At 45.5% G+C, this 26554-nt stretch overlaps 1 protein-coding gene across 1 annotated transcript in view; it reads left to right on the top strand.

Moving 5' to 3' along the window:
• Window positions 1-1565: 1565 nt before the first annotated feature.
• Window positions 1566-26554, top strand: part of LOC146798238 (leukocyte cell-derived chemotaxin-2-like) — a 182746-nt gene continuing 157757 nt past the window's right edge. Inside the window, exons 1-2 of the mRNA XM_085627716.1 lie at window positions 1566-1620; window positions 2760-2856. Coding sequence (XP_085483842.1) covers window positions 1566-1620; window positions 2760-2856 — 152 coding nt within the window. The remainder of the gene's footprint in view (window positions 1621-2759; window positions 2857-26554) is intronic.

The raw sequence follows: 26554 nt of genomic DNA, 5'->3' as shown, positions 1-26554 counted from the left end.
CAGAAGAAAGGATGGCCACACTGAGAGAGGTTTCTGCAGTGCGGTGGCTTGATACAGCAAAACCCCTCTGGTTTGGCACTCAGGGGCAGGTAGGCAGTATCAGTCTCTACAGGGTGGTTAACAAGCCTTGTATGAGTGACTCTGCCTGGCTTGCTTCACATATCTGCAGTTTCTTTGGAGCTCAGATAATGAGGGCAGCTCGAGGGCGCACACACGTCTGAGAGACCTGTGGGGAGGACGTAGCTTTACTGCAAGCTCTCAGCTATGCACACAAACATTTTCTGAAAGGTACTCTGTGGGTACTTTTTGGGTATATAAGCACCACATCTTCACTGGGCAAACAAGAGGAGACGCTTCCATGCTGACACGGGACGCTGAAGTCCCTGCAGGCAGAAACTCCAGCACTCAGTGGTCTGACATCCCTTGCGGGGTGTCCAACTCGAGACCAAGACTGGGTCATGGGTTCTTTCCCATCATGGAATTGGGTTGGCTCTTACCTAGGGGTATTCTTGGGTCTACACCTACATACATGCTAGGTACACTTAGGCCCACTTAGCTAAGGTTTGCATCTTAGGAGTACGCTTGATTACTGCCATGTCTGCATATATTCACTGTGTTAGCACCATGGTAGAATTCTGCCTTTTATTTACTCTGTTAGTGCTCGTAATAGTATATATCTTTTTTTGTCTAATGGTTGTTGCAGCACACGTATTTTATACTAGAATGACGCTGTTTCAATAAATGCTTATTGAAAATGTCCTGATCATTTATTCTGTGTATCTCTCCGAAAAGAAGTGAGTACGAGTGACTAAGCGAAAAGTACTGTACTGTTTCCACGATCCTTGAAGGATCAAGGGTTATCATGTTTGATAGTTGCCAGAAACTATTTGCTCTTTGGTAAGGTTAGGGGGCTTATAGTGGCACTGTGAACTAGCTGGTCTAAAGGCTAACATATCCTTTGGGGGTGTCTGGAATCAGTCTGGACACTAATCCCTCAGTTTATGTTATCTAAACACGCAGATCCTATAAAGATTTGTAGGAACTACACGACAAGAGCATCATTCTATGCTGGGAGACTTTGGGTTAAACGGTATGCACTGTGCACGCAAAACATAAAAAACCTTTTTAATGGGCCAATCTATACCTATTATTAAACATTTCACAAAAACTGTAGTTGAACAACTATGAGAAACTGTATGAATATGATTCACTCCTGGAACCTTTAGTTAATAAAATGCTTTTATATGTAATATGGAATGATTTATAACCTGTATTTGGGGAAGTGTGAAACACTGTACAAAGTTCATTGTGGTTTGTCAAGAAATATTTGTGTAGTTTACAGGAGAATAAACAAATTCTATGTGAACATTATGAAGCTGGTTTACATAACTGTACTATTAAAGAATTATGAACACAAAATGGAGTAACTTTAGAAATGTGTAAATGCTTGACACTGTAATTAAGAATTACTTCATATCAGTGCAGTATTTTGTTCGGTAACATGTAGGGCTTTATTGAATACTGTGCTGTACTTCATTTACTACCGTGCAGCAGGGTTAGCTGTCATGGGGCCTGTTGAAGTCAAAAGGCAGGAGAAAACACAGCAGTCAAACTTAGTAGGTATGTTTATTTGAATCAATAAGAAAAAGCAGAGAGTCCAGGGCAGAGCGAGGGAGAGTCAGTTCAGAGTGACCAGAAACCATCAGGAATCAAATGTTGGAGCACTCTAGAACCGAACTCACCGCTTCTGGGCTGAACCAGTGCAGAAAAGGGGTGAACAGTTATATAACAGGTAGAAGAGCGTGAAAGAGAAAATGGGGCCTAGCACAGGGCCTTTTGATGGACAGGTGCAGAGCCCAGTGCCTTTTTCCTAGTGTTGTGCGCAATGTGTAAAAGTGTCGGTGACCAAGGTTTTCACAGAAGCCCGCAGCCAGCATTGCTGAATGTCAGGGATGCTGAATTTCAAGGTTGTGTAGTCTTGAGTGCAACTCCTGCCGTTTTTTTCCACCACAAGACACTCCCTGCCCCTTTATCTCTCTTTGATGTTCCTTTTCATCCTTACATCCTTTGTCACTTTTTTCCTTCTTTCACTTCCTCAGTCTTTCCCCCTTTAGTATTTTTCTCTCTTTTACTCTGGTTCAAAGCCTGATGAGGGAAAATAAGTTTCGGTTCCCACTCTTCTGGAATTCCCTGCCTCTGGAGCTCAGAGCCTTAACTCTTTATCCGCAATTTCGGAAACAGCTCAAAGCTCACTTGTTCACTAAATTTTTTAACTGGTCCATTAGCAGTCTGTTCCTTTTAACTTAGCTTCGGCTTTCTTCGCCCAGATACCTGTTAGTTGCAGCGCCATGAAACCGCTGGTGAACGTGCGCTCTATAAATAATTTTAAACTCAAACTCAAACTCAAACTCAAAAATGAGTGCAAGTGGACCACACCTGCAACCGCTGGCTCACATCAAGCACTAAACTTGCATACATTTTAACTCTGAATTTCTCTGAGTTAATGCATGAACTACAGACAGCAAACCTCGGAAAAGGAGAGAACTTCTGGCCTGTGCTGTTTGCAGGTCATGCCTTGATGTCACAGAAAATCCGGAGTGTGTGCAATTCGGACTCTATAAACTCAGCTCTGCTGTGAGGCAGGACATCTGCTCGAAATAGGGCACATGCGTTTTCTTTTTGGTAGAGACAATACATTGTTTGCATTTTCATAATTTTACCTTTTTGTTTCCTCTTCTTTGTATTTTCCAAATATCCAGTTTGTGGCGAGAAATGGGCAACGGTGTGTGGTGGACAGACCTCGAACCAAGTGAAGGGCTGTGATTCCCGTGGTTGCGGCGAATACGGGGCCTCCAGGTACCTACTCACATTGACGTTTTGTGCTATAGGGAAAAAAGCTTTAAATAGTAGATTGAAGGAAATGTTCAGATATTTCTATGATTTTTCAAGCAATGTTTTGAAATATACTTACATGTTTCACTTAGTAATAGAGGTGGCTGACTAACTAAAGGCTCAAGGAGGTCTTTTTGGGTCACCATGCACAAATGAGCCTGCCACCTGCACCCTAACTTGTTACGCCAAAAATGACTGACAAAACAGTACCCTTTGATGTAATAAAGGAGCGAGAAACACATACCGAGCTGGTGGTTGAATTGTAGAATTTGAAAGGAGAAAACCTGGGCTCAATCCTACTTCTCCGCCTAAGCAAATTGATTTTAGGCAAATATTTAAATTCACCAAACCTCTTTTTTTCTTCATTTAAATATGACAGTGCCTTGAAATACACGAGTTCAGGTGTGAGCTTTACAAAAGCCTGTTGTGTTTGGTTTAATAGACTATAATGTTTTTCCATCTATAATAAGATTCTAGGCCACAAATAGGGTACACAGGGCAAGAGACTACTTGCCTCTTAGTTCACTAATGGCATTGTCCTTAGCGTGGGGGTGGGGACAGGAGTGTTCCTAAGTTTTTCTTTAAAAAACATTAGATTTAGTAGATGCCTCTCAATGTAGTGGTGTAATCTGATGCAGGAAGGCGTAAAGCTCATTCATGTTAGCCAGACCCTTCTCTTGGCTCTCCCTGTTCATTTGTAGGCTTGCCCATCTGTGACAACCGCTTTTATGTAAGTGGTAAATACTGCAGTTTTGCCTCTGAATAGCATATTCAATACCCATTTAACGGCATTCCGTTTTTCGACCTCGGAAAGACGAACGAATGGCCTAGTCTGTCGCAATAGTATCTCATCGTGTACCTTAAAGCTTACGGGCAGATAGATGTCCAGGGCCGGGCGGTCCCTTCACTTTCCTCTCGTTAAAATGCAACCGAACTTGCAGCGCTTTGAAGCCTGCATCTAAGCCTACGAGAAGCTTCAGTGTTGGATTTGATATTATCGCCTAGCCATAGCATATGGTCAGGGTCAGACTCGGACAAAAAAATCCTCCGGGCACCGTGGCCTTCATTGGCGAATCAAATAGCGAAAAATAGTGGTTCAAATTTACAAATCAGGTCAGTTTTTAACTTGAACAGATGCGATGTCTGAGAATTTTGCTCGGAACTGGGTACATCATGCATATGTGTTCTCTGCAGACAACGTTTGTGGTAACAGCAGGACATTCAACAGTAAAAACCTGCCCACCTGGCCAGAAAGCAGGCCCACAAACTTCAAACGGGCATCTTTAATACTACCAGCCATAGCACTAAGACGAGCTTTCAGCCAGGTGAGGCAGGTAGGGTAGAGCTCCCCACTGGAGCAGCAGAGGAGAAATACAGCCAGGAGATCTGATCTACCAGTCCTGCTGTGCAGGGACCCCTTCAAAACGATGAAAGTGAACGATAACTCATTGTGAGGCTAAGAAGAAAACATCATTTTAATGCACTCTTTTACCTCTAACTGCGAATAAAGTCTCTTAGTTTTCATAGTCTTGGCAGATATAGGAAATGTTACCTAATTAATGTGTGTAATTCTGGATTGACCAAACATCCCAGATGAGTCCAAGTTTTCATCATCTGTCCTGGCAGATTTCACTAAATTCAGCACATGTCCCGGTTTTTAGAGAGCGTTGACTTACTATGTATGCTTCTGCAGGGCCGGCTTTAACGCTGGTGACGCCCAGTGCAACAATAATTTTTGGTGCTCCCACCCCATGACCGCCTCCTTAAGTTTTCTCACTACCAACGGGCAAAAGTACTCCTCATCTCTCCAATCATAAGTTATTGCTAAACACAGTGCCCCCCGCCTGAGGTGAGCGCCCCCTCCACATGTCAGTAGCCAGTGGGGCCGCACCAGTCGCACTGCCCTAAAGTCCTGAGTTTGGATTTCAAAATCAAGTTACCCTATGCAATTCACGTTAACTGTACTTGGGCATTCTACGCCTACTCAACGCTTCCGGTGTAAGCCTTAACTGCTCATCAAAGCTATGCCCTGTGAGCCAATCAGGGCCGGACTGGCCATAGCAGGCACCGGGCGTTTCCCCGGTGGGCCGCTAGGGTGGGGGCTGGTTTTGGGCCCCTGGGGGGCAGTTTTTGTTACCGGGGGTCTGCAATATCAGCCCCCTGTAACAAAATCGGCCGAAACCGGCCCTTACAAACCGCTCGGATGCACCCCCCTCACCCCAGGGGAAGCCGGCTGAGCAGTTTGCCAGGGCCTGTTTCGGTTCCCAGTTCGGCCCTGGAGCCAATGCCTTAAAGAAGTGACTCTTGACATTCAGATAGCTCGCAGTAGCATCTCTTCATGAGGACAGACACAGACTAATGATGTAATGGGATTCTCCTGGGCGTTTGCAGATGTCTTGGTCAGCATTCAGTTAATACAGCAACCTCATAACAGAGAAAAAGAAAAGAATTCGTCCAATTTAAGTCGTCACCAATTTTGTTATCCAATGCTTAGTGATGCAAAAGTCAGCACGGTTTAAGGAGAAAAACTGTTGAAATACTTTGTGAGATGCATTGGACGAGAAGGCACAGCACAGACCACTGACACATTATAGTGTGGAATAGGCTGCTTTATTGAAACAGGTGCACATCACAGTATTTCCCTAGGCAATTTGTCTTACTAAACAACATCCTCACAAATTCATCGAGCTTCATCTACCATTTATCCTCCCCCCCTCCCCAAGGTGCACCCCACAGTTACCCCAACATTCCTAGCTGCCCGGCATCTACATTATGTTTACTGCACTGCCTATAACTGTAACCTTTATCTTTCTTCCTTCCCCAACTGTAAGCACACTCCCTCCTTCCCCGTCCAAACTGCTTCCCCCACACCAACAACAACAAACCGATTGAACCATACCTAGCTCTGGGGAAAATGCCATCCAGAAACCCCCCCACTAACTGTGTATTTCTGCCTCCCAAAGATCCCCCGATCCTTCTCCCTCTGTGTCATCCCCAAGCTACATATCAGTTCTCTTATATTGACTTCCATAATCTCACCCACTTAGCCTCCGCCAAGGCCTTCCTCATCCTTCCTCTTCTGCATAAAGTATAAGTCCATGCCAATCACAGACAAATGTACCCCATCCTAGCAGAAAAAACTCAGTGCCTCCTAACTCAATTCTGGGTGCACTATTCTGCCTATTCCTTCTGCCCTACAAAACTTATGTAGGTCCCTGTTTATCTACCTTCTGGCCTATCAATTGCCGCAATCTATCCACTCCCTGCCATTCTTTCCTCTGTATCAGTTCCAACCACAACAAAAATGTCCCAGTCCAGCTTTCTTTAACCTCTCTCAGATCATTCTTCACTGCCTTGAGCAATGCCAAACCTTTTACCTGCCCCAGGTCATTCTCCACCAGGTGCACCACAAGAACATATGGACAACCTCTTCCATCCAGCAACTTCTTTAACACCTCCAATAGCTCACACCACAACATGCCTACTTTCCCATACCACCAAACCTTAGCTGTCACCACAGCAAAACCCAACTAAGGTCCCATTACGATGGCCGGTGCACAACACTGTAAAGGTAAACGGGACCGACCGCCAGAGGTGCGGCAGTCCCGCTGGGCCAATTAGGATGCGACCACCACCCTGGAGGTTGCATCCCGCATCATTTACATTGCGGTGGGAGGTGCTGTAAGCAGCACCCGCCGCAATGTAAAATCTGCATGTTGTGCATTGGCATGCACAATGTGACAGACACCGCGTGGTGCCTGCCACCTTGTGCGTGGCAATGAAGGGGGGTACCATAGGTATCTTCCAAGTGCAGCCACCCGCCCCCCATCCCCCCGGGGGCCCGCAACGGGCCCCCAAAGTCATTTACTGTATGCCTTTCCATGGCGGAGTCATGGAATGGCATACCCACCGCAGGCATCCTAATATGGATCGCCACCATGTTGTGTGCCTTTTCCGCCCGGCCGGCAATCTGACCAGAGGAAAAGCGGTGGGCGGACTTTCCGTCCGCCGTGGTACCCCCTCCATAGTAATATGGCGGGGGTAAATTGTGCTTTGATGTCGTGCGGATCGCCACCGCCCGCCACCGCTGGCCGGGCGGTGGCGATCCGCCCAACATCATAATGGACCCCTAAGTTCCATGTAGTCTATGGAAAGCTTGTTTTTCTGCCCATTTAACAAATTGATAGCCCACAATCCATACTGACAGTTCTTCTCTCTCCAGGCCTGGGATAGAGACTACAAGAAACAGAGTATGTTCAATTAGACACTCGCACTCCCACTCCTTCTGCTTCCTCTCCTACCTCCGTGGTAGCTATTGGAAGACCACCTACCCCGCTCCCTTATCCTCTCAGCTGATCCAGCCACTATTGCCTGCCTCCGTAGCTGCTCCAATGCAAAACAAATACATGCCAATTGCTGCTGGTGGCAACCCCAGTCACTCCACTGCTTTCCGAAGCACTGTTTTTCAGTTTAAATGAGGTCGCCGCTGACCCATCCTGATGAAGAAAAGTCTTGCCTTCCACCTATCCTGTCTTTCTTCAGAACTGCATGCCCACCTACACTGGGCAGAATCTGCACCAGATATTTCCCCAATATGACCATCTTATCTTTCACCATTTGGTCTGTTTTGGACGTAGTCATATCACAATCCTGTCCTGTTCCATATCAACACTGTTCCAAACAATACCTCCATCGCTCTTTCCCTCCCAACAGCTCCATGACCCTAAATACGCCGAAAAGCATCCAGTTCACCAACAACGCGAAAAGCCTTGCCTCCAACTTATCATGACACACAGAGGGCATCTCACTCAGCACCTTCTGGAGTATGCCGCACACTAGCGGTCGACGTTTCCTCCCCCCCTAACCTAACTCTCCAACCCATCCTTCTAATAACCTCTTCCCCCAACTAACCAGCCGGTGGGGCTTATCCCCACAACAATTTCCCCACAAATGCAATAACCCCAACTTACCCAAAATTGTAACCTGGGAGCACCCCTGAAGTACTGGGTTTTTAGAACCCAGCGGTGCAGGGGAACACACCCTAAGACTTCGAGTTCTTCCTGTTTCAGACCCACAGAAACACAGACTCTTCTAGGTGAAGTCAAAGATCGATTTATTGGCTGCAGACCAATTACAGGTGTCCGAGAAGTACAACCCTATGTATGTTCTCAGGAGACTGCTTAAAACTTACAGAAACGGGCTTCTCCTTAAATACAAAATATCATGCTTCAGGCACACATTCCTTGTTTTACGATATGGTCATTCACATGTATCCATTACAAACGAAAAGGCAGAGTCATGATGACCATCCCACATCCCAGTTAAGCCAGCCCACAATTATTTACCCAGCGAGGCTCAGATCCCACATCAGATATCAACAGGCCCCAATAAACACGGGCATCTCCTGTTTGTAAAACAAGCCATAAAGCAGGAAGAGCCAGGTGTGAAAGAGATTAGCCGAAGGCTTGTGTTCATGAAGAGGCTTTATGGTGTGTCAAATCCTGATGCTGATCACAGGTGACCGCAGGATGGGCAGCTCGTGGGACCGCCTCCTACGCGGTCCCAAAAACCAAAGTACCACAGACCCTCCTTTTGCCTTTACATAGGCAATAACTATACTCATATCAATCCGAGTCTAGGTCAATATTCATGAAGTCATGGAGATGTTGCTGTAGCATCATCCTATTGCTTAGCTCGTCCCTCGATACAGGTTTCCTTACACATAATGTAGCACAGAGGCCACATATCGCAGGAGCACACTGTATACACAGACAGAACAGGAAAAGAATGGCTAAGATCATTCCAATGACCATCAGAATCTTCCAACCCCAGGCAGATATCAGTTCCCAGAACCACCCCATCAGTGACCAATCTCCTTTATCCACGTGTATAGATTCAGATATTTTGTGCAGTTTGGAGATGGCTTGATAAACTGTTGGAGCGTTATCTGGTATGAAAATGCAACAACTAGATTGGATGACCTTACATACCCCACCGCGGTCTGCAAGTATGACGTCTAGAACCATACGGTTCTGCAAAGTCATGAGGCGATCCGCTTGGAGCTCAGTGGATTCAACCACATGAGTCAGTTGTCTCAGGTTCCTACTATTGACCATCGGTCCCCAAAACGGCAGGAAAACCCAAAAAGTAGTCTCCCGCTTCCTGACCGGCAGTATCCTCCTTACTAATCACTCCTCTCACAACTCTGGTCTTGTGATAATCAGAGGCAGCAGTAAATGTTGGCGGAGGCAAGTTTGCAATATAACATGTGCCCGAGAAATCAGGGGGCAACCATGTATAGGCTCGGTCATTGCAGACAAAATATGTACCCTTGGCAGCCAAAAACGCAGGGGAAAACTGTGATGGAAAAGTGTACGTTTCAGTACAGTCACTTCTCCCCAGTTGAGCTCTTGGATTCTGACCATTACCTTGTAAACAGAACCGACCTATGTGGGGTACGACCCAAATTGGGGATGAGATTTTTCGCTGCCTTTCACCCAGACTAATACTATACCCCGTCGCGTTCCACCCTACATAAGCTCTCAATTCATCCTTGGGAATAGATGAGTATGCGTCGATATCTCTGCTCATATCGGCAACTCCTTTCATTAGGCCTTATTGTTTGTGCTAGGTCTGATGGAACGCGGTTGTCGCGGGGAGTAGGCATCTAATGCAAAAAGAAACATGGTCTGGAATGCCCATGACGATCCATTGTAACTAAACGGCAGCACTAGATAAGGAATACCTTTGTTAATGGTATGTGGCATTAACCCACACACCCAGCAATTGGTTGTATTCATGACTAGTTTGTGCTGGTGCAGGAGTTGAATAAACGAGTTATTTACAAACTCAGACCGTCTAGCTTGTTCGTGTTCAGGCAGAGGGTGAAAAGAGTGCAAAGAGACAGTAGGAGGAGGTATAGGCTGTTCAGTGGGTGCAAAGGGCTCATGAGAGGAGAAGAATAAAAATCCTACAGTAAACACTATCATACGACATAGTATAAACAGACATAAAAATACAAAACGTTTGCTCTTCATTATTTTACATATTTTCGTTTTAAAGTTCATTTCCTCAGCGGGTCTCTCCATCTTGAAAAACTCCATCCTCTAATCGTGCCGCTCGCAGCGGGTGAGTATCTTCTGCTAAGGAGTACGCCTGTCAGTCCAGGGAACGCCCTAGACCAACCAGAACCATTGACCTAACGTCTTCGGCCTGTACCCCAAAGTCTTGGCACCGCGACCCTGCGGCTGAACCCGGATGGTGGTTCGAAAAACAAAAATCAAGAAAGTCCTTCAGATGGGAGAGCTATAATATCAAGAAAAGTAGTAGGGGAAAGGAATATTTATTTGTCCATAGGCCTTGGTCTCAAGTTGTAGCGGAAACGGACAGGTACTGTCTGGTCTTGAAACAAGAGTTCAGGCTCTGTGGTGTCCAATCGAATTGACGGTGGCACAGCTTCTTGCAAAATATCGTCACTTTCTTGTGCTGAAGTTGTGCCTCTTACGCATGCATCACTAAATGGTACAAAACGAGGTACAGTGTCTGTTTCAGAATCAGCGATACCCTCCTGGACCCACTGGTCATATGGTAGAGGCAAAGGGATCCGCTTGCAATGGGCGCCGTGAATCCAATTCTTTTTCCCTTTTACTCGAACCGCTGATCTTGTCGACAGAAGTACGAGGTGAGGGCCAATCCAACGGGGCTCATCGTTGCTCTTTCGCTGGAAGTTCTTCACGAGAACCCACGTGCCAGGGTCGATAGGGTGTCCTGGAGCTTCAGAGGCCTGGGGGAGAGTATCATGCACCTGTTGGTGTAAAACACGCAATTTAGTCGTCAATTCATACAGATAGTCAAGCAGTACTGGATGTTCGATTTCGCTGAATTTTGTCGGTCTTGGCACACCCCATACATTGGCCGGGCGGCCAAAAATAATTTCATATGGGCTAAGTCCCACTCGTGAGTGTACGGTCATTCTGGTGGATAGGAGTGCTAAAGGCAGAGCGTCAGGCCATTTAAGACCGGAGCTCGCCTGGATTTTGGCCAGCTTGAGCTTTAGAGTGCCATTGTAGCACTCTACTAATCCAGCTGATTGGGGGTGATTTGCAGCGTGAAATTTTTGCTTTATCCCTAACCCCTCACACACATTCTTCATCACTCGACCCACAAATTCACTCCCATTATCACTCCACACCATTCTTGGCATTCCAAGCCTAGGGAAAAATTCTTTCACAGGGGCTTTGGCTGTGGATAAAGCAGTGTTGTCTTTTAGGGGATATGCTTCTATCCATTTTGAAAAAGCGCAAACAACAACCAGTACATATTTTAAGTTGTTGCACCTTTCCATGTGAATAAAATCTAGATGCAAAACCTCAAATGGATATGATGGAGGCGCAAAATGACCAGCTGGAGTCAGGGTTCCCCTACCAGGGTTATATTTCAAACATACCATACAATTCTTGACCACATTCTCTGCACACTTGGGAATTCCAATATTCTGCCATACTGGAGCCAACAACTTACAGATTCCTTTCACGCTGATATGTGCCATTCCATGTGCCATAGTAACTACTGGAAGCACATATGCATCAGGTAACAACCATCGCCGATGTTCTGACAAGTCAACCCAACACCCATTCTCATCCAATTTACCCGTACTTTCTCTCCACTTGCTCAACTCTTTCTCTGTGGCTTCAGCTTGAAGGGACTTCACACTCTCTATCGTGTCTTCACACATTCCAACATTACCAACCCATCTTGCAGGGCCTGCAACATACATTCGAGTCTTCACATCTTTTGCTGTTTCTTTCGCGATTTCGTCAGCAAATGCATTACCACGACCAACATCATCAGTGACTTTCTTGTGCGCACTGCATTTCATAATCGCAACTTGCAGCGGTAGGGTCAGTGACTCAAGGAGATCATTCACCAACTTGCCATTCTGAATTTTAGCTCCATGCGAAGTCAGGAACCCACGTTCCTTCCACAATCGCCCAAAACTATGCGCCACACCAAAGGCGTACTGGCTGTCAGTATATATGTTCACTTTCATTCCCTCAGACAACACGCATGCTCTTGTAAGGGCAATCAGTTCTGCTGCTTGAGCCGAATTATGTGGCACACGTGCAGTTTCAACAATCGTGTGCAAAGTCGTGATAGCATATGCAGCAGTCGTATCACCATTCGGAAGCTTGAAACATGAACCATCCACCCATAAGGTACCATCACACTCAGTCAGGGGAGTATCTTTAAGATCTATTCTTCCTTTTGTCTCTTCTTCTGTTCTGAACAGACAATCATGCTGTTCAATCTCATCTAGGAATCTCATGCTGGAATCGGCAATAATGTAGCTGGATTCAACGTATTGCATCTCTTTATGTGTATATGATTTGCCAACAGTGTCAATTCATATCCTGACAATCACGCACTAGTTAAGTGCTGTGTCTTGGTCCTGTTTAACAATGTGTCCACAGCATGTGGAACCATAACAATCAATGTATTATCCATTACTAGTCCAGCAGACTGTCGGATAGACATAGCTGCTGCGGCTGTAGCTCTCAGACAACTTGGCAATGCCCTCGCTACCGGGTCCAAGGTTGACGAAAAATATGCTCATGGACGCGGTCTGTCGCCAAAAGGCTGTGTTAACACTGATAATGCGCAACCATCTTTTTCATGAACATACAATGTAAAAGGCTTACTGTAGTCGGGGGTACCCAACACAGGAGCTGAACATAATGCATTTCGCAATTCCCAAAAACTTTTCTGACACTCCTCAGACCATGGGATAGGATTCGGTGTGTCGTTACATGTTAATGCTAACAAAGGTTTTGCCAGCAAAGAAAAATTCGGTATCCAATGCCTACAGTATGAAGTAATGCCCAAGAAAGCATGCACTTCTCTCTGTGTTCTTGGCACGCTCAATTGTGCAATGGCTTGAATTCTTTCTGGGGTCAGTTTCCTTCCCTCCATCGATAAGAGATGACCTAAATAGGTCACTTCTTGTCGACAATATTGCAGTTTTGAGAGAGACACTTTGTGATGAAAGGCAGACAAATGACGCAACAATGACAATGTAGCTTCTTTGCAAATCTTTTCAGTATCCGCGGCGATTAGTAAATCGTCAACGTACTGTATAAGGATAGCGCCACTAGGTAAAACAAGTGCATCAAGCTGCGCTCTTAAAGCCTAACTGTATATTGATGGACTTTCACAGTAGCTCTGTGGAGCGCGTTTAAAGCGGAAGCTTCGACCTCCTAAACTAAAGCCAAAAATGTCCCTACTCTCCTCTGCAATTGGGATGCTAAAGAAAGCATTCTTTAAATCGATCACTGAGAACCATGCAGCGGAAGCTGGAATCATAGTTAACAAGGCAGTTATATCAGGAACAACTGGAAACTGTGGCACAACAATCTTATTAACCTCTCTAAGATCAATCACAAATCTGTAAACAGGTGGCTGTGAAGGGTCCGTTCGTTTTAAGACAGGTAAAACAGGACTATTGCAAATGTTGCCTCTTGTTTCTTCAATTACACCCTTTTTAATCAAATCGCTGACAATTGCTAACAACGCTTTCTGACCTTCATTGGAGATCTTGTACTGGGGAATGCGTGGCAATCTGACATTGGCTTTTAAAGTGACCACGTATGGCGGTATTTCCAAGAGACCCACATCATTGGGACCAGTAGCCCAAAGGACATCCGGAAGGGATGACAATTCAGGTGGCATTGCATTCTTAGACAAATACATCGGGGAAATCACTTCCTTACCTAATGTAAGTTGTACTCCTGAAGGAGAACAATATAGCGTTGCATGCAATCTTTTTAACAAATCCAATCCTAACAGATTTTCACCACAACCTGTCGTTAGGATGAGGGTGCTTTTAACTCACAAGGTTCAACAGAAAGTGGCATAGGACTAGAAATCGGGTTCCTAACTGGGGCGCCAGAAAAACCTACTGAAACATTCATTTCGCCAGACAAAGGCGCGCCAGGGAGTTTTGAATGCATGATTGAACTCTTTGCAGCACCAGTGTCCAGCAGAAAGGGCTCTGTTATACCCGCTGTAGTCACCTTAACATACGGTCCACTCTGATCCACTGGTACTGAAACAACTCCCTCTCTCTGTCTATGGCTGTCCTAGTAATTATTACCTTCTACATTGTCGTCTTCTGCATAGTAATCATTATTATAGTACTGAGCTGTATTACCAGTCGAGTTGGCTTGCTGATCAAAGCTGTTTATCGTATTTTGAGGCGGAAGATGACGCGTGTTCTGGGGAGCATTTCCACGCCCTCTGCCTCTAGGAGCTTGCTGACCACCTCTACCTCTTGCGCCATACGCATTACTAGTACGCTGCATTAATTTAGGGCAACTATATTTAAAATGACCTTCCTCTCTGCAATATGAACATTGATTGGGACCTACAGGGATACGTGGTTGATAATACCCATTCATTTGCTGGTTATTCTGAAACTGTTGGGGTTGCTGATAGATACCTTGAGTTTGCCTATAATTATTCTGTCCTCCACATGGCGGATAAGCCTGCTGTAAAAGGACCTTCGTTTTCAGTTCTTTCGTTTTCTTGTCTGTTCTATCCTTCTCGTCGTTATCTCTATTTTCATAATACTGTGCAGTAGCCAGTATTTGCGCTGAAGAGGAAACAGCCCAAGAACTTTCTGAATCTTTTAATTTCTTACACAACTCGGGAAGTAGATTCTGCACAGAAATCGGACACTGTCTCATCTTTCTTCTGCTTGCATGCAGATAGTTTATCCCAATTTACGCGCATCGCGGGCATTATAGTTTTCATGTATGTAATAATTCTACCAGGGAGTTCTGCTACAAGGGGCTCAGGTTTTGCACCACCAACTTGTCTAGTGTCTGCGGCAACGATATTAGCCCATGTGCCCCCTAGTTCTGCAGCATGATCCGTATTACAAATGGATCCCCATAAAGGCTGTGGAACAACATTCCCGAACAACATATCTATGTCAGCTAGATTCATGACACACGATTCTGCAGTTTGTGATAACTCCTTATAATATCCTGTAGGGTTTTTACGGAGGTCAGGCAATGTCTGCTTAAACGCTAACACCTCAGAACGCTTCCATGGGACATGTACCCAAACACGCTGAAAGTGAGCTGGAGCAGCAGCAATACCTCGAGCGGCATCAGCCGCAACGGCTTCCTTCCATACCGGAGGGACTTCTCTCATAGGGTATTGTCGCACTTTTCCTGTTTTCCCCACAGGGAATTCCTGTTCGAACAATGATTGCTGACAATCGCCATTTCTGAAGGACAGTAAAGTCGCAACCGCTTTATCTACATCGGGACCCACAATTATACCTGTTCTAAAATCAAATCGCACGCGACACAATTCCTGCGGGATTGTATTTGAACCATGATCCTCCAATTCCTCACAGAGGCATTCACACATTTTGTCAAACACATACCTCTGTTTTGGGGCATCCCATTGGTGAAAAACGTTAACAACTGACTCCACCTCATAGAGTGAAGGGAAAACAATCCACCTACGCGCCATATGATCTAATACCTCTTTCTCTTCAGGATTAGGCAGCTGACTACGCAACTGCTTACGTTGTAAACCAGGGGTCATACTAGATGACCCAAAGAGAGGCAACATTAAACTAGTAACCACATTAGCTAGTCGTTGTCGTGCTGAAGGAGAAGTTGAGGCGAAAACGGGGGGATAGACAGAGGGAAGAAAAGCGCATTCAGATACAGTTACCTGGGTAGTGTAAGAAAGAGTGCCAGGGGAGGCAGCTGATGTGCTAGGCAAAGTCGCAGGAAGCGCGGGGGCAACAGGTAACAAAACTGGCGGCCCTTGAGAGGGCTGTACTGTAGGGATAGGAGCCGGCTGAGGAGGAGCTGGCGGCTGTGGGAAGGCTTGCGGCACACTAACTGGAGGCTGCACATTTACGAGCTGTGGAGGCGCTGTGGCATTTTGTGCATACGGGGGTGGTGAACTTAGCAAATGGGACATTAGGGAATCTTTCTCATTCTCTTTTGTTTCATATTGCACAAGGGGTGACAAAACAGGGTAACATTTATCGGTCCCTAGTTTGCGCTGTCTATGTAATTGCTCATTCATTTGTTCCTCCTCGTTATCTTTAAATTGCACAGCTGCTTGCATCATTGATATACCTCTTTCTCTCTTATTCCTTTTCGCTAGCTTAATTTCCTTCTGTTTGGCTTCCTTTCGCCATAGGCGGAAAGAATCAAACATCGCCGGCCGGGCTTTCTTTTTAAACAATTTAACTTCCAAATGATCTAAGATATCTGTATCGAAACTACCATTTTGGGGCAATTTTAAAACACCGTCCTTTCTGGTGTATCGGATCCATACTTCATTATATGCAATGGGGCCTACGCCATGTTTTACATAAAGCTCATAAGTTGGAGTTCCAATTGGAGGAACCGGACATGAATCCTCTAACTGGAAATCCCTTCCACAACCCAAACAAAACAATCTTCCAAATACACTAGAACCAGGCATCTTCGCTCACTAGTCTAGTTTCAAACTTAAAATGATTATCGAATACGATAGTCTCGTGAATACACGAGTCCTCTGGCTTTGGCACTTGCAAGTTCCAAATCAAAGCGATCCCGAAGGATACCAAATTCCAGAAGGATACCAAAACAAACTGGGAGACGCTCCACTTATACTTAACTGAATATCGATGATCGTTGGCGTCACCAGAAGACTCTCTAGATTGTTTCGCTCTACCAAATCGTCAAGGGTCCAAAACAGGGCGATTAATCAGGGCAGCAGTCCTTCGTAGCCGTCGGGACGCGGAGAACCTAGCAGAAAAGACTTCCGGACCACGTCGACATGCAGGGGTCGATGAAGTGGCGGCCTTCCTCCGGAATTTCCACACAAAGCTCCTCACGAACCTCTGGCTTGGACCGGAACCGCTGAAATCGCCCCGAGTTGGGCGCCAACTGAAGTACTGGGTTTTTAGAACCCAGCGGTGCAGGGGAACACACCCTAAGACTTCGAGTTCTTCCTGTTTCAGAAACACAGAGTCTTCTAGGTGAAGTCAAAGATCGATTTATTGGCTGCAGACCAATTACAGGTGTCCGAGAAGTACAACACAATGTATGTTCTCAGGAGACTGCTTAAAACTTACAGAAACGGGCTTCTCCTTAAATACAAAATATCATGCTTCAGGCACACATTCCTTGTTTTACGATATGGTCATTCACATGTATCCATTACAAACGAAAAGGCAGAGTCATGATGACCATCCCACATTCCAGTTAAGCCAGCCCACAATTATTTACCCAGCGAGGCTCAGATCCCACATCAGATATCAACAGGCCCCAATAAACACGGGCATCTCCTGTTTGTAAAACAAGCCATAAAGCAGGAAGAGCCAGGTGTGAAAGAGATTAGCCGAAGGCTTGTGTTCATGAAGAGGCTTTATGGTGTGTCAAATCCTGATGCTGATCACAGGTGGCCGCAGGATGGGCAGCTCGTGGGACCGGACTGACCTGGGGCAGCGGAGCCAAGCTGCACAGGTCACTGAGAAGTCAAATGGAAGGCACATGTGTTCTAAAGGCCCGTACTTGTTCGTAATGTGTAGCCTATGTGAGGGCAACCATTAGATGGCCACCGCTTCAAGATGGAACCCACGAAGTCAATGTGTAACATCGTATACATAGTGCATTTATCGATGAAATGTTATGCAAAGCACTTGTACATACCTCATTGACCATTCGCGGTTCGCTAATACCGGAATAGACAGGGGTAGGGTACTGCCCCTTGTCTACCAAATCCATGATAAACTGCACCACATCTTTGAATCTCTGCCATTCCTCGTCTGTTCCTCTCTTCTGCTCCCCAGATGGAAAAAACTTTGTTCAATCTTGTACATGTGATCAACTTGTGAACTGCACCAGTGACTCTAACACCAATTTCCGAATCGTTAGATGCCTATCTGCCATAGGTCCTGTGTCATCGGAGTTTTGTCTGCATTCGCTCCCATAACTAGCCAACTGAACCTCAGCCACAACGAATGAGACAGAGCATCCGCAATATAATTGACCATGCCTGGCACGTGCCTCACTCTAAAGATAACGTGGCTCCTTAGGCATCCCAATACAATGACTCTCAATAACTTGAGCACTCACACTTTCTTGGCCGACTGTCTTTTCACCACATGTACCACCGTCATATTGTCTACATTGAAATGAACCATCTCATCTGCAAACAGGTCACCCCATAGATAGAGGCCACTACTAACAGGAATAACTCCAGAAAAGCGATACTTCTACCATTCTTCAATGCTTGTGACCACTGTTCAGCACACCAATGTCCTCTCCAGTACAAACCAAAACCAGCACACCGTGCCACATCCGAAAGTATCTGCATTTCCCATTTTGTCTTGTCCCCAATTCTTTCCATAGGAATGCCATTAAAGTGTTTCAAAGATGTTCTCCACATCCTCATATCCTGCTTTATCCCCACTGACACTCTCACCCTGTGAGGTTGCATACCTACCCCCGCCACCGCCAAGCCCAGTCTCCTGCAGAAAGTCCTCCCTGCCGAGACCACCCTGCATGCAAAATTCAACTTCAGATGCTCTAGCAGGAACTGCAACTCTCTCACTTTCACTTTTTTCTTGGCCGACATGTTGTCCAGCAAAACCATCATTGCTCTTCGCTTGTCCTCTGGCAACTTTGCTACCATCCTCAATTGTATCAATATCAACCCCCTAGACCGTCATAGTTGTGTCAGGTCCTACCATTTTATTGTCTGCCAAGGGTACCCCTGTATCGTGCATCAGCTCCCTAAAACTAGTCAGCGTCTTTTGACAGTCTGTGGAGCCCGGAAACCCCACAAAAAATAACTTGTCCAAGTAATGTGTCACTGTCCTGCGCCCCATCTGAAATGTGTAAAGTCACTGTAAAAAGGTACTGAAATGCTCAGAAAATGCACATAAGATACAGCAGCCCATGGGTAAAGCATTGGCCATGTACCACTGCCCTTTAAACTGTATCCAGAAGCCCAAAATCCAGAGGACAAACTGGTAGGAGGCGAAATGTTGCTCTTTGCCATCGGTGCCCCTTTTCCTACTGTATTCACCAAGTCGATTGACACATCAACCAATAAATAGGACACTGAGGACAATTCTTTAGCTATGCAGTCATTCACTGAATGTCCTTCCCGCCATAATAGATGCTGTATCAATTGGAACTGTATTGGTTCCTTCTTCTCTACTATTTCAACTGAGAACACAATCAAGTTCTCCAATGGCAATACGTCATAATTACCTGCCATCCTGCCCTCTCTAATTTCCTTCTGAAATTTGTTGCTCACCAACAACGGTTGTTTTTTCTCAGATTTCAAGTTCTCCGCCCACCTCCGCAAGCGTGGTCCCCGTCTTCCTGTTTTTCATACTACTGAAGCCAATTATCCAGTCTCTGTAGCTGTACTGGTGTAAGAGCCTTTCCTGCAGGTTCCTGTGCCACTTGTCCACCTTGCACATGTGGCTGTTGCCATCCACCACCATGAGCCCCCTGTTGTCCCCTATGACCCTTCCAAAATGTTTGAGTGGGTGTCAGGCTACACATTTTGAACACTCATGCCAAAATTTACAATATTCCCTTGTGCAAGGTCCCCTATTGTATGCCCAGCATGCCCCGTCTGACTTGCTTGACCTCCACTCACAGACCCCACCCCTCCTTGGGTGGGCCATCTCTCAAAGGGGTGATAGACAATAGTCAAGCAACTAGCTGTAAACACTGTTGGTGCTGACTTCGCCGGTCCCATCATATGGAGCCATAAATCATTGTCCATTTTCCCCCATTTTCCTTCTGCATCTGCCGGTAAACAAGCCCTTCACTCTTTGTCGTACCTCACTCACGCAAAGCAACCAAGGTAATATGTGCCTTCCTAATCAAGTCTGTGTATTTAAACAACGCCACACACCTCTCTGGAAATTTGTATCAGTATACACTGGAATATATTAAAAACACTGCAGGCCAATTTGCAATTTTGCCAACTCGTATTCCTCCTCCTTAGACCCCTTGTTCGCCCTTATTTCTCTGTGTAGCAACTTGAAAACCTCCATGTATTCTTCATTCCAAATGTTTTCTTCAGTCGATGTCATTAGATGTGCTCTCAAGGGCTTGGTATTCCCCATGTAAGGGAGTTTATTTATTTTCAGCGCTTTTGTCCCCTTCCTCCATGTCTGTCCCCCTGTAGCATTCTCTATCCCAGCACTAACTCCCCCCTGGCTCCAATGTGCCTCCTGTTGCTGATGACTTTTTCTCACTGTCAGACTTGCCCCCTGTCCCGGCAGGCTCAGTCAGGTTATCTGGCCCCACCCCTTTAACAATCACATAAATCCCCTTTCTCAGTCGTGCCTCACTATCTCCTCCTCCCACTAAGTCCTTAGCATCTATCCCTGTCGTTATCATCACAGATTTTCCATTCCTCTCAAGCCAATTACCTGAGCGTAAGGTCCGCCCCCAGACTGAAGCCTGCTGTCTCGCCAATCTTTCCTCCTTCTTTGTACCAACAGGCTCTGTGACCCCCGTTGCTGCACTGCCCAGTAACTAACTGGCAGAATGTTGTTTAGCCATGCCACCACCCCCAACCCCCTGCCTCATGGACCACCCCTCCTACTTCACTTGTGAACCCTCTGGACCATTCTCTACCAACTCCCATTTTTCCAGCTCATCTTCCTCGTAATACATCACTAGCTCCTCGCCGTCCCCTTGTGATACCCCATGACCACTGGGGTGACCAACTGGCATGGGTGCAAATTCAGGAAAGTGAGTGTAAATATTCAGGACAAAGGGTCAAAATTCAGGACAAAAATTCAGGACAGAATGTCAAAATTTAGGGCAAAAATTCGGGAAAAAAGGTACGTTTTACAGACACATCAGAGAAGGTTGCACAATATTACATAAGTACAACTAACCCAAGCACAAGTCAAAATAAGTTTATATTAGGTTTAGACAATCATTCAATTGTGCACTTCATGGTTTTTTGGTATGCATGAAGCTTTGAACAACTGTGAAGTTCTTTTTATGTTATTTTATATGATCATAATCTATTTATATGGTTACTGCACTGGGTTCCCCAGTCTAATATTTTGTTTAAAGTTCATGGTCCTGAGCAGGCATGTTTGGTGAGAGAAGTGGTCAGAAAGATCTGCTCGGATGAACTTTGTTACCAGCATCCCATATCTGAGTGACATTGAGCTATGTAAAGCGGCACGCATAGGATGTAGCTAATTGGGACCTGCAGAGCTGGACTAGAGTGCAGTTCTCCAAGTGGCCAGCTGTAGGAAACTGGATTTTTGTTGCAGTACTCCCCATCCCCACATTTTGTCTAGCTTTTGATGCAGGTGTACTGGGTCCCAGTACCAGTGTTCTTTTCCTAAAACTATGCCACAATTGGCACCACTTTAGCAGACATATATTGCCCTGGTAAAAGATAAACCTGTTACAAGGACCTTGTGGCGAAAGAGGGTCCCTCAGGGCTGCAGGATGAATTGTGCTACCCTAAGGAACCCCTCACCAAACACATGCACACTGCCACTGCAGCCTGCATGCCTTGGTGCAGACATAACTGAAGAGTCGACATGGCACACATCCCTGTGTGCAATGCCCACAGACACTGTGGATATGGGTAAGTCCCCCCTATAGGAGGCCTTGTAGCCCAAGGCAGGGTGCACCGTATCTCCTGTGAGGACATATCTGCATGAGCATATATGCCCCTGCAGCATCCTTATTGATTCCTGGATATAGTAAGTGACCAGGTGTAGGAAAGTGGGTTTCTGTTGCAGGAAACCCCCCTCCACTTTTTGCCAGATTTCTGATACACTTTGACTTGATGTGCCCTAGGTCCCTGCCAATCAGGTTCCCAGGGCCTGTGCTCTTTCCCCAAACTAAACCTTTGTATCCACACTTGGCACACCTCTGGCCACAGGTAACCCCCTTGCAAAAGGTACCATGGGTACCAAGGGCACTATGAATAGTGAAGGCCTCTAAGGGCTGCGGCACCTATTACCGATTACCCTTAGAGACCTTGCACTTTAACACCCACACACATGCCATTGCAGGCTGCGTGTTTCGGTGCAGAGAAAAGTGAAGAGTCGACATGGCACACATCCCTGTGTGCCATGCCTGCAATCCACTGCCTATGGTCTAGGTAAGTCAACCCTCTAGCACGGTGCACTAGCCCACAGGTGAGGGTACAGTGCATGAGCCCTGTACCCCTACAGTGTATAAGTCCATTCTTAGACATTGTAAGTGCAGTAAAGCCATAAAGAGTATGTGGTCTGGTAGTTGGTCATTACGAACTCCACAGCTCCATAATTGCTTTACTAAAACCTGGGAAGTTTGGGAGCAAACTTCACAGCACATTTAACCCACACTGATACCAGTGTGGGATTTAATGTAAAAAGCACTCAGAGGGCATCTTAGAGATGCCCCCTGAAAAATTCCAGATTCCTGAATGGCTACCCACCATTTGCCACCATCAGACAGGTTTCTGGACCCCTGAGTAGAGAGCCTCCATTCTCTGGGTCCAGAAACAAAGCCCATCCTGGGCAGAGGTGCCACGTTTCCTGTCCCGGGATGGCCTGGGTCCACTGAGGGGAAGCTTCAATGGCCTGCCTTTTGCTGTACCCAGCAACTGGCTCCCACCGGTTCTGGCCCCCACTTTGGGCAGGAGAATCGGCAGGAAAATCAAGTTAGGAAAAGAGGTGTGCCCACCTTTGCCAACACCACCCCAGCCGCATTAATATTATTCAAAGGAACCCTATTTATCAACCTTAGAACAATGAAAGATTAGAGAAATACAATAAGGTTGTAACCCGTGCCTTGCAGTTTCCATGTGGCTATTCGATTTTGTTTCATAGCTCACTGTGCTATATTAGGATTGTATCTTATGAACTGCAATTAACAAAAGAGTCCCTGTGACAAAAACAATTACCCACCAATCTGTCTACATAAAAAAAAATATTGATCTGTGTGTTACACATTGTGCTTCACTGGAGGCACACTATCTCTCTGCGCCACTTCCAAACAAAGGTGGCAGGATGTGCAAAATATCTATGGACTAGGATGCGGCCTGAGTAAATACCAGTGACTGAGATTAATTTAAGCACTCCATTCATCACTTTACTATACACTTCAGCATTCTGAGATTAAAACACCTGGGAAACTAGCAAGAATCAATGTATTAAAAAACATTTATGAGGTAATTTAATATCCTTAAACAGTGGGAGATTGACTTTTGTCAAGTGTTGGAATAAATGTGTTTTCAGGGCAGTGAAAGGGTGGGGCTTCCCAAAAATTGGTGAGAGTTTATGGGAACGGGTTTCTCCACAGGGAAATATTTTTTCCCTTTAGAGAAGAAATGAAAACAAGTGCTAATGCACTTCTGCATTATATTTTACTTTTTTAATCAACGTATACTTAAGCTGCATTTCTGAACATATAAACGTTTACACATGAGAGTCCTCCTGTGATGCTGAGACTGCCGCAGCTTTCTAAGAGTACTCTTAGGGGAAGATTTTCAAAAAAGTCGTGCAACGCAGCGCAGCCCCCTGCGAGGCTGCCCTGCATTGCACGATAGGGAGGGAGCAGGAGAGCGCCATATCTTCAGAGATATGGCTCTCTCCTTCCCTTGCCCTTGCACCGGCACTGATTTCAGCTGCCGTGCGCCATGCACACACCTTAGCGCTGAAGCGCTAGTGTGTGTGCATGAGTGTAGCATAGGTTTTGTGCACGAAGGGTACCGTTCCTGTACAAAACACTATGCAAGGCACAATGCAAAGCTTTTCCCACTCTGCATACGTTCTGCAGAGTGCAGCACGCATGGAAAGTCAGAAAAGCACGGAGAAATGAAATCATTTCTCCTGCTAGTGCCTCCTTTGAAGAAGCGTTAACTTTTGGCTCAAAACCATGTTTACAAATCTTTGTAAATATGGTTTTGCATCAAAAGGCATTGGGTGGTTGCATGGGAACACCCATGTACCACCCATGTCACGCCCCCTTGGCGCAAAGTAACGCAAAGCAGTGCTTGGCGCTACTTTGCACTACTTACAGGGTACTTTCCAGCGCATAACAAGTTTTGCGCTGGAAAGAAAATAGCAAAACAACAATTTGCGCTGGTTACCGTCACTTTTGTGACGCTAAACCAGCGCAAAAGTTTTGAAAATCTGCCCCTTTGAATTACTTCCTGAGCAGTCACAAATGTATTCCAATTATAGGAGTGACCTTACATGACCAACATTTTCAATTTTGTAAGTGAAGCGCCTTGTAAATCTCATTAGGCACATGTGCATCTCCTAATATGCTCAGAATTGCTCATATTTTTACACTGGGACTACAGTAAAAGATAGTTGGTGTGAATCCAAGATGCTCTGGTTAATCTATAGTTTCTCCCAGGGCACATTTTTATGAAACAAGGCCCAGCATGTTACTCACAGATTCAGGCTCCTGCACCAGAGTTAAAGTAAAGTTTGAAGCCTATAATTCGCTGGCCCACAAGGTATCTATAGGCTGTGCCTTTCACCTGTACCAATTGTCAGAATGAAACCTCCACCTCCCCAGAGCCTGGTCCCACTAGCTCATCAGACTGCCTACCAGCATCATTTGATTATTCTGCATGGTACCAGGTCAAAGCACTGAGGTAAATTAATACATTGCTGTTTACATTGAAATAGTTTCATAGTTATAGTGCTACTGATATTTGTGATTGAGAACCGTTTTTATACAAAAAAAGCACAATTTACATTGATCTTTTGAATAATTAAAAGCATAGGGCACATTTTCCCCATTTTGTTTTGAACAGTAGAACTTGAGTTGATGTAATGAATCTTTAAGGTATATTATATTTTAAGTGGAAAGGAACAAGTAAAACACTCTTGAGTTTGGGAGTAGATGAATTTGCAATCTGTAAAGCATCATAAACCACATAGCCTCCTTTGCCCATTCCTCACAGTGGGCATCAGGGTTTTAAATGAGCCATTAATGAGTCGGTTCACATCTTTAATTTGGAAAGTACAGCGCGAGTGCTTCTCGGTACCAAAGATGTACCCCTGGGATAGTGAGTACCTGCACTTCTGTATTTCCACTTCAAGCAATGTGGCTTGCCAAGGCAGCTCTTCATTCAGCCCACTTGTCTACCAAGTGCTAACTCCTCACACAGACCACCACCAGCGATGTGCGGCCTACCAATGTTAGTTCTTTACTGCCCTCAGGGTTGCAATGTACCTGCCTTCGGTGCCAGCTCTTCGTACTGTATTTTAAAGCCAGCACCTTAGTTATGCCACACACCCATCCAGTCAAGTCAATGAGCTGGACCACTACTTTATCTGGGACAATCACCACCAGAAATGGTTCAGAGATAATGTTCTGAATGATCCTGGTCCAATGGTAAGGCGGAGCTCAGCCACACCAGAAGTGTTCAATATACAAAAGCCAAAACTATCTGCTTTGTCAAAGGCTCTGAAGTGGTCTATATGTTAGGAAAGCTCAGGCTGCTGCATGTGTGTGAGGGAAACTTGCACTACTGGCAACTGTGCTTTATCTAACGTCAGGGCCAGCTTTAGCGCTGATGGCGCCCTGTGCAACAATGTTTGTTGGCGCCCCCCACTGGTGCTCCCCTCAGACTCCCACACTACTACCCCCTGAAGTCTCCATAACCACTCTCTCCCAGATGTATTTAATAGCGCCACCTGTACCAGTGTAGGGTGTCAGAGCACTTTACATCACAAACACTACACAGAGGCAATCAATCATAGGTGTGTAAATCAGTGTTAGGAAATGTTACATAATACAGAGGACTACAAGGTATAGGTGTTGCATGTCAGCAATACTGGTAGACAGTATAGTTTAAGAGTGCTTGCTCTGGAGAATCACAGACTCAGAATTTAAATCATAACCCTATGATTGGGGGAAAGATTAGAACTATGAAAGACGGAGGAAAACATCATAATGCTCTAATCTATACCTTGCAGTTTGCATTCAGCTCTTTGATGACAGTTATAAGCTCACTGTTCTATGTTAGGATTTGTACATCTACAATGCTGTTAACAAAAGGATCTCTCTGGCAAAATCACTGACCTATTTAAACTATGTGCATTTTGTGATATGCATGGTACACATTCTTTGCAGCAGGCACATTAACCCTCTGTGCTACCATAAAATGAGTTAAAACTTCCACTTTATAAAACTCCTTTTCTCCCCAGGAGGAACATTAATCACCGAGTTATCTTGACATTTTTATTTTTGATTGAAAATTGCGAGGCCAGCAATGCAGCAGCAGGTGCTTTTAAAACCATAAAATTCTTCCAAATAGGCGCCCCCTCTAAGAGTCAGCACCCGGTGCGGTGGCACCGGTCGTACCGCCCTAGAGCTGGCCCTGTCTAATGTGCTTGCGCGTCAGCAAAGCTTGCACTGGTGCTGCTCATGCTGAGCTTTTCACAGTGCTCAGGAAACCAACATGACTGATGCCTTTGGAGCTCGAGTAAACCTTGCACTGCATCTGTTGTGTGTGTGAGTGAAACTTAAACACCTGCGTTTGCATATTCAAAAATTAAAAAAAAAAAAAATGAAGAAAAAGATCAAAGCTGAAGGCTTCTCAGATCTTACATGCCCCCTCTCCTCCATTGAAA

Source organism: Triturus cristatus, chromosome 9 (genome assembly GCF_964204655.1).
Source record: "Triturus cristatus chromosome 9, aTriCri1.1, whole genome shotgun sequence".
NCBI lineage: Eukaryota > Metazoa > Chordata > Amphibia > Caudata > Salamandridae > Triturus > Triturus cristatus.
Note: the sequence above shows the minus strand (reverse complement) of the source record. Positions and strands in the feature narration are given on the sequence as shown.